Source organism: Chiloscyllium plagiosum, chromosome 14, assembly GCF_004010195.1.
Source record: "Chiloscyllium plagiosum isolate BGI_BamShark_2017 chromosome 14, ASM401019v2, whole genome shotgun sequence".
Taxonomy (NCBI): domain Eukaryota; kingdom Metazoa; phylum Chordata; class Chondrichthyes; order Orectolobiformes; family Hemiscylliidae; genus Chiloscyllium; species Chiloscyllium plagiosum.
Window position 1 is genome coordinate 26,012,408 of NC_057723.1, and position 12,407 is coordinate 26,024,814.

At 42.1% G+C, this 12,407-nt stretch overlaps 1 protein-coding gene and 1 long non-coding RNA gene across 2 annotated transcripts in view; one reads left to right on the forward strand and one right to left on the reverse strand.

Annotated features, from left to right (window-relative positions):
- LOC122556570 overlaps nt 1–12,407 on the reverse strand; it is a 248,550-nt gene that overhangs the window by 121,646 nt on the left and 114,497 nt on the right. The gene's annotated exons all lie outside the window — the stretch shown is intronic.
- Nucleotides 11,213–12,407, forward strand: part of LOC122556568 (solute carrier family 22 member 5-like) — a 74,174-nt gene continuing 72,979 nt past the window's right edge. The window contains exon 1 of the mRNA XM_043703384.1: nt 11,213–11,722. Within this exon, the coding sequence (XP_043559319.1) occupies nt 11,333–11,722 (390 nt within the window). The 5' untranslated portion in view covers nt 11,213–11,332. The remainder of the gene's footprint in view (nt 11,723–12,407) is intronic.

Genomic DNA, 12,407 nt, shown 5'->3' on the forward strand with positions numbered 1-12,407 from the left:
AGAAGAGTTCACTGTAATGTCACTGAGGTGGCGGTGTAGAGGGATAAAACTAAGTCCTTTGCTAAGTACAGAATGTTCAGCAACAGAGAGTGAAATGTCCAAAGCAATAGTAAATATCCAACAAGAGGTGGGGTTAGGAGAAAGAATAGAGTCAGAGAGAAGGGGAGAGGTGGATGTTTCCAAAGAGTCATGGGTATCTCTGAATTGTTGCAACTTGTGTTCCTTAATTTGGTCAAACAGCTTTGATTATCAATCTGTAAATTCTTCTCATTTGACTATGTTAGTGGTAAGAATGGGAGAGTGTCCTGGTCATCCAGAAATGTGCTGTAGTTGCAGTGTTACAGCCTTACCTGATTAAAATACTTCGCCTTCAATTTCTTGTCTTGAACAAGTGTTAGTCTTATGTTGAGAGACAACACCACATTCTGTTTGTTTTCTTTACCAGCCACATTGAGAAATTTGTACTGAACATCCAACTGTTCCAGCTGCCTGTTATATAAATGATTGAATACTGTCCCAAATCTATAATTTCTTTTCTTCAAGAATGAAGTATGATTTAGTGAATTACTATTTGGGTCCATACTGGACTCTTTTTTTATTCATCCACAACTATATCTAGTTTTAATAAACACTGACAAACATTCTTAACAGTAAAATCCCAATAGCCGGCCTCTAATGGATTGGGAAAGCATGTGCGTTGGCCTTCATCCTTGAGAACATTGACTGTAAATTTGAAGTTTGCACCCAATGCTTTTCATCACCTAAATTAAACCAAAGGCAGTCATTATTGCATACAAGGTAAAAACAATGACTGCAGATGCTGGAAATCAGATTCTGGATTAGTGGTGCTGGAAGAGCACAGCAGTTCAGGCAGCATCCAAGGAGCTTCGAAATCGACATTTCGGGCAAAAGCCTGATGAAGGGCTTTTGCCCGAAACGTCGATTTTGAAGCTCCTTGGATGCTGCCTGAATTATTGTATACACCGAATCCTTATCAAGCTTGCAGCAATTTCTAATAGTCTCCTTTGCCCATTGTGTCCCGCTATCACTTCTATTAGTTACATACTCAAAACTTCCAGTCAATTTGTCAAGCATGAGTTCCCTGTTGTAAATCAATGTGAATTCTGTCCATTCCTGTAACTGTTTTCCAACTGTTCTGCTATTAACTCTTTTCGAATGGACTATAAAATTTTCCCTCCAACTGCCGTTAGGCTAACTGGTCAGTAGTTCAGTTTTCTCTCTACCTCTTTTTTTAAAACAATGGGATTACATTAGCTACTATCCAATGCATAGGAGCTGTTCTAGAATCCACAGACACTTGAAAGATGATAAACGATGCATCCATTATTTCTAGGGCCGCTTCCTTACATACCCTGGATTATAAATTATCTTATATGAAACATTTATGTCAAACAGTCATAGAATCATAGAGATGTACAGCATGGAAACAGACCCTACGTCCAGCCTGTCCATGCCGACCAGATATCCCAACCCAATTTAGTCCCACTTGCCAGCACCCAGCCCATATCCCTCCAAACCCTTCCTATTCATCCTATTCATGTACCCATCCAAATGCCTCTTAAATGTTGCATTCATACGAGCCTCCACCACTTCCTCTGGCAGCTCATTCCATACATGCACCACCCTCTGTGTGGAAATGTCGCCGCTTAGGTCCCTTTTATATAATTTCTCTCTCACCCTAAACCAATGGCCCCTAGTTCTGGATTCCCCACCCCTCATAATTTTGTAAACCTCTATCAGGTCACCCCTCAGCCTCCGACGCTCCAGGGAAAATAGCCCCAGCCTGTTCAGCCTCTCCCCACAGATCAAATACTCCAACCCTGGCAACATCCTTGGAAATCTTTTCTGAACCCTTTCAGGTTTCACAACATCTTTCCAATAGGAAGGAGATCAGAATTGCACACAATATTCCAACAGTGGCCTAACCAATGTCTTGTACAGCCGCAACATGACCTCCCAACTCCTGTACTCAATACTCTGACCAATAAAGGAAAGCATACCAAACGCCTTCTTTACTATCCTATCTACCTGCGACTCTACTTTCAAGGAGCTATGAACCTGCACTCCAAGGTTTCTTTGTTCAGCAACACTCCCTAGGACCTGACCATTAAGTGGATAAGTTCTGCTAAGATTTGCAAAATGCAGCATCTCGCATTTATCCGAATTAAACTCCATCTGCCACTTCTCAGCCCATTGGCCCATCTGGTCCAGATCCTGTTGTAATCTGAGGTAACCTTCTTCACTGTCCATTCCACCTCCAATTTTGGTGTCATCTGCAAACTTACTAACTGTACCTCATATGCTCGCACCCAAATCATTTATGTAAATGACAAAAAGTAGAGGACCCAGCCATTTATGTAAATGACAAAAAGTAGAGGACCCAGCACCGATCCTTGTGGCACTCCACAGGTCACATGCCTCCAGTCTGAAAAACAACCCTCCACCACCACCCTCTGTCTTCTACCTTTGAGCCAGTTCTATAACCAAATGGCTATTTCTCACTTTATTACTTGAGAACTAATCTTGCTAACCAGTCTCCCATGGAGAGCCTTATCGAACACCTTACTGAAGTCCACATAGATCACATCTACTGCTCTGCCCTCATCAATCCTCTTTGTTACTTCTTCAAAAAACTCAGTCAAGTTTGTGAGACATGATTTCCCACGCATAAAGTCATGTTGACTATCCCTAATCAGTCCTTGCCCTTCCAAATACATGTACACCCTGTCCCTCAGGATTTCCTCCAACAACTTGCCCACGACCGACGTCAGGCTCACTGGTCTTTAGTTCCCTGGCTAGTCCTTACTACCCTTCTTAAACAGTGGCACCACGTCAGCCAACCTCCAGTCTTCCGGCACCTCACCTGTGACTATCGATGATACAAATATCTCAGCAAGAAGCCCAGCAATCACTTCCCTAGATTCCCACAGAGTTCAAGGGTACACCTGATCAGGTCCTGGGGATTTATCTACCTTTATGCATTTTAAGACATCCAGCACTTCCTCCTCTGTAATGTGGACATTTTGCAAGGTGTCGCCATCTATTTCTCGACTTCCATATCATTTTCCACAGTAAATACTGATGCAAAATACTCGTTTAGTATCTTCCCCATTTTCTGCAGCTCCCTACAAAGGCCGCCTTGCTGATCTTTGAGGGGCTGTATTCTCTCCCTAGTTATCCTTGTGTCCTTAATGTATTTGTAAACACCCTTTGAATTCTCCTTAATTCTATTTGCCAAGGCTAATTAATGTCCCCTTTTTGCCCTCCTGAATTCCCTCTTAAGTATACTCCTACTGTCTTTATTCTCTTCGAAGGATTCACTGAATCTATCCTGTCTATATCTGACATATGCTTCCTTAGAACATAGAACATAGAAGAATACAGCGCAGTACAGGCCCTTGGGCCCTCGATGTTGCGCCGATCCAAGCCCACCTAAACTACACTAACCCACTATCCTCCATATACCTATCCAATGCCCTCTTAAATGCCCATAAAGAGGGAGAGTCCACCACTGTTACTGGCAGGGCATTCCATGAACTAACGACTCGCTGAGTGAAGAACCTACCCCTAACATCAGTCCTATATCTACCCCCCCTTAATTTAAAGCTATGCCCCCTTGTAATACCCGACTCAATACGCGGGAAAAGGTTCATACTGTCGACCCTATCTAACCCCCTAATCATCTTGTACACAATCATCCTTCTTTTTCTTAACCAAACCCTCACTTCCTTTCGTCCAGCATTCCCTATTCCTACCAGCCTTCCGTTTCACCATAACAGGAATATACTTTCTCTGAATTCTCGTTATCTCATTTCTGAAGGCTTCCCATTTTCCAGCCATCCCTTTACCTGCGGACATCTGCCTCCAATCAGCTTTTGAAAGTTCTTGCCTTATACCGTCAAAATTGGCCTTGTCCAATTTAGAACTTCAACTTTTAGATCTGGTCTGTATTTTTTCATCACTATTTTAAATCTATAGAATTATGGTCGCTGGCCCCAAAGTGCTCCCCCACTGACACCTCAGTCACTTGCCCTGCCTTATTTCCTAAGAGTAGGTCAAGTTTTGTACCTTCTCTAGTAGGTACATCCACATACTGAATCAGAAACTTTTCTTGTACACACTTAACAAATTCCTCTCCATTTAAACCCTTAACACAATGGCAGTCCCAGTTTATGTTCAGAAAGTTGAAATCCCCTACCATAACCACTCTATTATTCTTGCAGATAGCTGAGATCTCCTTACAAGTTTGTTTCTCAATTTCTTTCTGACTATTAGGAGGTCTATAATACAATCCCAATAAGGTGATCATCTCTTTCTTATTTCTCAATTCCAACCAAATAACTACCCTGGATGTATTTCTGGGAATATCCTCCCTCAGCACAGCTGTAATGCTATTCCTTATCAAAAATGCCACTCCCCCTCCTCTCTTGCCTCCCTTTCTATCCTTTCTGTAGCATTTGTATCCTAGAACATTAAGCTGCCAGTCCTGCCCATCCCTGAGCCATGTTTCTGTAATTGCTATGATATCCCAGTCCCATGTTCCTAACCATGCCCTGGGTTCATTTGCCTTCCCTGTTAGGCTCCTTGCATTGAAATAAATGCAGTTTAATTTATTAGTCTTACCTTGTCCCTGCCTGCCCTGTTTGACTCGCTTCATTTCTCTACTGTACCAGCCTCAGATCGATCTCTTTCCTCAGCATCTCCCTGGGTCCCACCTCCACACCTCCCCCTCCCCCCAAACCTTACTAGTTTAAATCCTCCTGAGCATCTGGAGCAAATCTCCCTGCCAGTATATTAGTCCCTTTCCAATTCCCTTCCAATTCAGGTGCAAACCGTCCTTCCTTGTACAGGTCACTTCTATCCCAAAAGAGATTCCAATGGTCCAAAAATGTGAATCCTTCTCCCCTACACCAGCTCCTCAGCCATGGATTCATCTGCTCTATCCTCCAATTTCTGCCCTCACCAGCTCGTAGCACCGGGAGTAATCCAGATATTACTACTCTCGAGGACCTCCTTTTTAAATTCCTGCCTAACTCTCTGTACTGTCCCTTCAGAATCTCAACCTTTTCCCTTCCTATGTCGTTGGTTCCAATGTAGACAATGACCTCTTGCTGGCCCCTCTCCGCCTTGAGAACATTCTGCACCCTCTCTGAGACATCTTGATCCTGGCACCAGGGAAGCAACACACCATTTTGATTTTTCGCTGCTGGCCACAGAAACATCTGTCTGTACCTCGGACTGGAGAGTCCCCTAACACCATTGATCTCTTGGAACCCAACATACCCCTTATTGCATTAGAGCCAGTCTCAATATCAGAAACTTGGCTGTTTTTGCTACATTCCCCTGAGAATTTCATCACCCCCTACATTTTTCAAAACAGCATACTTGTTTGAAATAGGTGTAGCCACAGAAGACTCCTGCACTAGCTGCCTACCTCTCTTACCCTTCCTGGAGTAAAACCATCTATGTGACTGTTTTCCTCCTTCCTATACCTGCCATCCATCACATGCTGTTGCTATTGCAAATTCCTCATTGCTTCTAACTGTCTCTCCAACCGATCCATTCAATCTGATAAGATTGGCAACCAACAGCATTTATTGCAGATATAATGTGCAGTAACCCTTAAATTCTCTTTAAACTCCTACATCTGACAAGAAGCACTCCACTAAAGGCCAGTTTTGCTCCTTCACAATCTATAGACCCAGACAATAACACCGTCTTACTCCTCTACAAAACACTGCCCCAGGTTAAATGAATAGTTATGGCTTATATTTTAAGTTTAATCAAGAGACATATCTCAAAAGAACACATATTCAAGAAAGAACTCAATCTACTCACTACTACAGACTTTCTGCAAGTCACACATAAAAACAATACACTTATCTGAACTTCACCCAAACAGTTCCTCCAAGATCAGTTGTGAATTTCACTGTTCGTTAATTTTCCCAGACACACTCAGTTATCCAGCAATATATGAATTCATGTCCTTTGAAAGTGTATTACCTTCCCCTTTGCAGTTCAGTTGAGGAAAATGGAAGGTCCCTCAAAAGAACTGGTGTAGAAGGGTGCATCTCGAGAACAAATGGAACAGAGATAGAGAAACTGGGAGAATGGCATGGAAACCTTACAGGAAGCAGAGTGGGACCACGTGTAGTTAATGTAGCTGAAGGGATTTGCAGGCTTGTAGTGAATATTAATTGATAGTCTGCATCTGTCAGTGAAGCCAATGAAGATAATGAAAGGATTAAAGAGGCAGAGGTGAAGATGAGGGAAGATTGGAAATTAGAGACTGAGAGTAGGAGGTGGCACTCATACAGGCATCACTGATAACAATCATCATTCATATAATCTTCATTGATTTAACCTTCACTACTACAATCATCACAGATACAATCTACACAGATACAGTCCTCACTGATTTAGTCTTCACCACGACAGCCATCACGGATATAGCCCTCACTGATACAGTTTTCACTGATTTAGCCTTCTCTGGTATAGTCACTGATCATGGATACAGACTTCACTAATAAAGTTTTCACTGATTTAGCCTTCTCTAGTATAGTCACTGATCAAGGAATCACTGATATAGTGCTTGTTGATTTAATCTTCACTGGTACAGCCATCACTCAAATAAGTTTTGCTAATACAGTCCTCACTGATTCAGTTTTCTCTGCTATAGTCATCATGGATACAGACTTCACTGAACCAGTCTTCATTGATTCAGCCATCTGCACTGTATTCATTGCTGAAGCACTCATCACAGAGTCAGCTTTCCACCTTTCACCTAATCACTGAGTTTCATAAAAATGTAAGAACTAGGAGCAGGAGTTGGCCATATGGCTCTTTGAGCCTGCTCTGCCATTCAATAAGATCGTGGCTGATCTTTTCATGGACTCAGATCCCACCCTCTCACCGTAACCCTTAATTCCGTCATTGTTCAAAGAAAAACGATTTTAGCTTTAAAAACATTTACTGAAGTAGCGTCAACTACTTCAATGGACAGGGAATTCCATAGATTTGCAACCCTCTTGGTGAATAACTTCCTTCTCAATTCAATTCTAAATCTGTTCCCCCTAATTTTGAGGCTATGCTCTCTTGTCCTAGTTTCACCTGCCAGTGGAAACATCCTCACTACATCTATCTTACCTATTCGCTTCATAATTTTGTATGTTTCCATAAGATCACCCCTCATTCTTCTAAATTACAATGAATATAATCTCAGTCTACTCAGTATCTCTTCATAATCCAACCCCCTCAACTCCAGAATCAACCTGGTGAACCTCCTTTGCACCCCCTGTAGAGCCAGTACATCATTTCCTAAGTGAGGAGACGAAAACAGCACACAGTACTCCAGGTGTGGCTTCACCAGCACCCTGTATAGCTGCAACCTATCCTCCCTGCTTTTAAACTCAACCCCTTTAGCAATGAAGGACAAAATTCCATTTGCCTTCCTAATTATGGCATTGAACCTGCAGACCAACCTTCTGTGATTCATGCTCAAGGACACCCAGGTCCCTCGGCACAGCAGCATGCTGCATCTTGTTACCATTCAAGTAATAGTCCTTTTTACTGTCACTCCTACCGAAATGGATGATGTCACATTTATTAACATTGTATTCCATCTGCCAGACCTTTGCCCATTCACTTAAAGTATCTATGTTCCTTTGCAAAGTTTCACAGTCCTCTGCACACTTTGCTCTGCCACTCATCTTAGTGTCATCTGGAAACTTTGGCACACTACACATGGTCCACAACTCCAAATCATCTATGTAAATTGTGAATAATTGCAGTCCCAATACTGATCCCTGAGGCACACCACTAGTTACGGATTGCCAACCAGAATAGCACTCACTCATCCCCACTCTTTGCTACTTGTTAATCAACCAATCCTCCATCCATGCTAATAGTTTACCTATAATGTCATGCATCTTTATCTTATTCAGCAGCCTCTTGTACAGCACCTTCTCAAAGGTCTCTTGGAAATCTAGGCGCACCACATCTACTGGATCCCTGTTGTCCACAGTGCTCATAATGTCTTCATAGATGAATTCCAAAAGATTAGGAAAGCATGACTTTCATGAACCCATGCTGAGTCTGTCCAATGGGACAGTTTCTTTCCAATGTGACATCATGCCTTTCTATTTCTTCCTTGATAATAGACTCAAGCATCTTCCCCACTACAGAAGTTAAGCTAACCAGTCTATAATTCCCCATTTTTGTCTACCGGCCTTTTTAAATAGTGGCGTCACATTTGCTGTTTTCCAGTCTGCTGGAACTGCACCAGAATCCAGCGAATTTTGAAAAGTTACCACTAAGTGCACTTGTTATTTCTCCCTTCATCTCTTTTAGTACCCTGGGATTATTCCTTCAGGGCCAGGAGACTTGTCTATCCTTAGCTCCATTAGCTTTCCCAACACTACCTCTTCCATAATAATGATTGTTTCATTCTCACCTACCTTCGTCTCTCTGTCAATTACTGGTATGTTATTCGTGTCTTCCACTGTGAAGACTGACACCAAGTACTTATTCAATACCTCGGCCATTTCATCACATCCCACTACTAAGTGTCCCTTCTTATCCTTTAAAGGGCCAACGTTTACTTTAGACACTCTTTTTCATTTTATATATTTATAGAAACTTTTGCTATCAGTCTTTCTATTCTGTGCTAGCTTTTTCTCATACTCTATCTTACTTTTCTTCACAGCTCCTTTTTTGGCTTTCTGTTGACCTTTAAAGCGTTTCCAATCTTCTGGTTTCCTGCTGATCTTAGCCACTTTGTGTGCCTTCCCTTTCAATTTGGCAGCCTCCCTTATTTCCTTAGATACCCATGGCAGATTACCCCTTTTCATACAGTCCTTCATTTTCACTGGAATATACTTTGAAAAGTGAGTTCTGAGAAGATTTGTAGCTCAGGTTGAGGATCAGGATATAGGTTTACTCATTGAGCTGGAAGGTTCGCTTTCAGACATTTTGTCATCATACTCAATTACATCATCATCATCGAGCCTTCAGATGAAACACTGGTGGTATGGCCTGCTTTCTATTTATGTGTTTGGGTTTCCTTGAGTTGATTATGTCATTCCCATGGTGACATCATTTCCTGTGGTGATGTCATTTCCCGTTCTTTTTCTCAGGGGATGGGAAATGGGATCCAAGTCAATGTGTTTGTTGAGAGAGTTCCGTTTGGAATGCCATGCTTCTAGTAATTCATGTGAGTGTCTCAGTTTGGCCTGTCCTAAGATGGATGTGTTGCCCCAGTCGAAGTGAAGTCCTTCCTCATCTGTATGTAAGAATATGTCCTTCAACATCAACCTGGCCAAGGAAACACTGACTACACTATTAGAAGAACCAAAGACACATACATGAAACACTACCAACTTCATCAGCAAGGACAATATTGTCAAGCTAGTGGACCTATGCCTTACCACGCTCTTCACCTTCAACAACAAAACCTACAGACAAACCAATGGAACACCCATGGGATCTCCGATATCAGGGTCTTAGCAGAGGCAATAATGCAGAGACTCGAACAAACAACCCTGCCAACCATTCAACCCAAACTTTGGGTCTGCTACATGGATGATGCCTTTGTCATCACTAAATGAAACAAATTAGAGGAAACCTTCAAGACCATCAATAATACCCATACTGGCATAAAATTCACAAAAGAGGAGGAAAACAACAAAAAACTGCTATTCCTAGATGTCGCTGTAGAGCAATCAGCCAATGGGAAACTTCACACCAGCGTCTCCAGGAAAACAACACATACTGACTAAATACTGAACTACAGAAGCAATCATCCCAACATCCACAAACGAAGCTGCATTAGAACATAATTTCAATGAGCCACCACATACTGCAGCACAGAGGAACTATGCAGAGCAGAGGAAAATCACCTGCACGGTGTATTCAAAAAGAACATGTATTCAACGAACACAGTCCACCGATTTCTCAGTAACAAATCTAAACAAGCAGACAAAACACATCCAGAAACCCTAGTCACTCTCCCCTACATCAAAGACCATCTTGGAAATGACTGCCAGACTACTCAGACCTCTTAGCATCATGGTAGCCCACAAACGCACCAACACACTAAAACAACAGCTAATGGACCCTATACAGACAACAAGCAAAACTAATTTCATTTACAAAATACCTTGCAAGAACTGTAACAAACACTACATTGGACAAACAGGCAGAAAACTAATCGTGAGGAAACATGAACATGAACTCACCACAAAAAGACATGACCCACTCACTAGTATCCTTACATACAGATGAGGAAGGACACCACTTCAATTGGGACAACACATCCATCCTAGGACAAGCCAAACAGAAACACACACGATAATTCCTCGAAGCATGGCATTCCAACCAGAACACCATCAACAAACACATTGACTTGGATCCCATTTACCATCCTCTCAGAAAAAGAACAGGAAATGACATCATCAGAGGAAATGACATCACCAACTCAAGGAACCCCAAACACATAAATAGAAACTGGGCCATACCGGTGGTTGTCCTGGAGGCTCACTGATTATGTTATGTGGTATGGTGATGAAACGTCTGAAAGCAAACCTTCCAGCTCAGTGAGCAAACCTACATCCATACTTTGAAAAGCTGAACACTTTGAGAAATTGCTTTGAAAGTCCTCCACTGCTTGTCAACTGTGCCACCATAAAGTTTTTGTTTCCAGTCTACCTTAGCCAACTTCTCCCTCATCCAATTGCATTGGATTTTGTCTTCACATTTTCCATCTGTATTCGATGTTCAACCATACTGTGATAGCTCCTTCCAAGAGGATCCTTAACTTTAGTTCCCATTGTACTGACTTAAAAACTTTTTTATTTCCATTTTGCTTTAGTTGTTATGAAAGACCATTGAACTGAAACAATTACAGCTGCTGCTGAGTATTTTGAGAGGACAATTGTTTTTATTTCATATTTCCAGCATGTGCATATTTACTTTTACATTATTTTGTGAAAAAAATGTTTAAATGCCACACAAAAGGAAAAAAGTAGAAACAAAGATAATCTGAAATATGAAACGTCAGGCAGACAAAGCTGTTATCAACACAAGAAGTTGTTGACATTCCGTCATCAGCGTAATTTGTGATGTTGTTCATAATGAGCATCTGACATTCGCTGTGTTTGGACAGCAGAGTTTCTACAAATGCTGTTCTATCTGGAAGGAGTTTAAAGTTCTGGATGAAGACTAAGTCAATTCTAGGTTAAGGCGCATCCTCCAACAGCCAAATCGCTGCAGTTTTAGGAAGGGAGTCGCTGCCCGTTCTCCCACTGTCACTAACATGCGGGATTACGATGAAATCACCGCTTTTCTCGGAGAATGGGGACCTTACCAGAAAATTATCTTCTTCCTTTTGAGCCTCAGTGTCTTTCCCAATGGTTACTGTGGGATAAACATGGTTTTTGTCGGGGATATTCCTGAACACCGCTGTTTAATTCCCGGGCACCTCAACCTCAGTGAAGCGTGGATGAACCGCACGATCCCTCTGGAACAAGACAAGGACAAACTCCAGTACAGCAAATGTAGACGGTACCGGCTGGATGTGATCAAGAATCTCTCGGAGATATTCCCTGACCCGGATTCCGTCAATATTTCTGAGGTGGGACAGGAGCCCTGTTTGGATGGATGGGTGTACAGTAAGGAGCAGTACATCTCCACCATCGTCAGCGAGGTAAGCGGCTGGAGCAACCACAGTGTTTGTGATTGTGACAGGGAGGAGTTTGTGAAGGTAAATGTCATGTATCTCGATATTGCTCCGCAAGGAATGTGCAGATGTATTAGAAAGTAAACTTGAGAAGCCGCTCTTCACCTGGCAGAGGGAGAACAGAACAGCAAAACTGACAAATGACTCAACATTTGGTTTGTGTAGTGATCCAGAAAATTCATTTGCAAGTCTTTTGATTAGCTTTCAGCAGGATCTCGATCCATGGATATAATTTTTAATTTGCTTCCGTGTCTTTGGGTTTCAAATCATTTGTGATTTGAATTTCAATTCCTGCCTCTAAATTTGTTTTCCTTAACCGTACTCTTCCTCCAATTTCTTTTAAGAACAGAACTATAATGCTGCAGGTTAACGGAATATCGGGTTTAACCCTTCGTTCCCTGCATAACCACCAAGACTGACACTCCAGTCGACAGCTTAGGGAGTGTTGAACTAACAGATATGCTACTTCTCCGATGCGATAATGTGGAGGTGCCGGTATTGGACAAGGGTGGACTAAGTCAGAAGTCACATGACACCTGGTTATAGTCGGACAGATTAATCAGAAATCACACATACATAGAACATAAAAACGAGGAGCAGGAGTAGACCTCAGGCCCTTCCAGCCTACTCCACCATTCAATAAGATCATGGC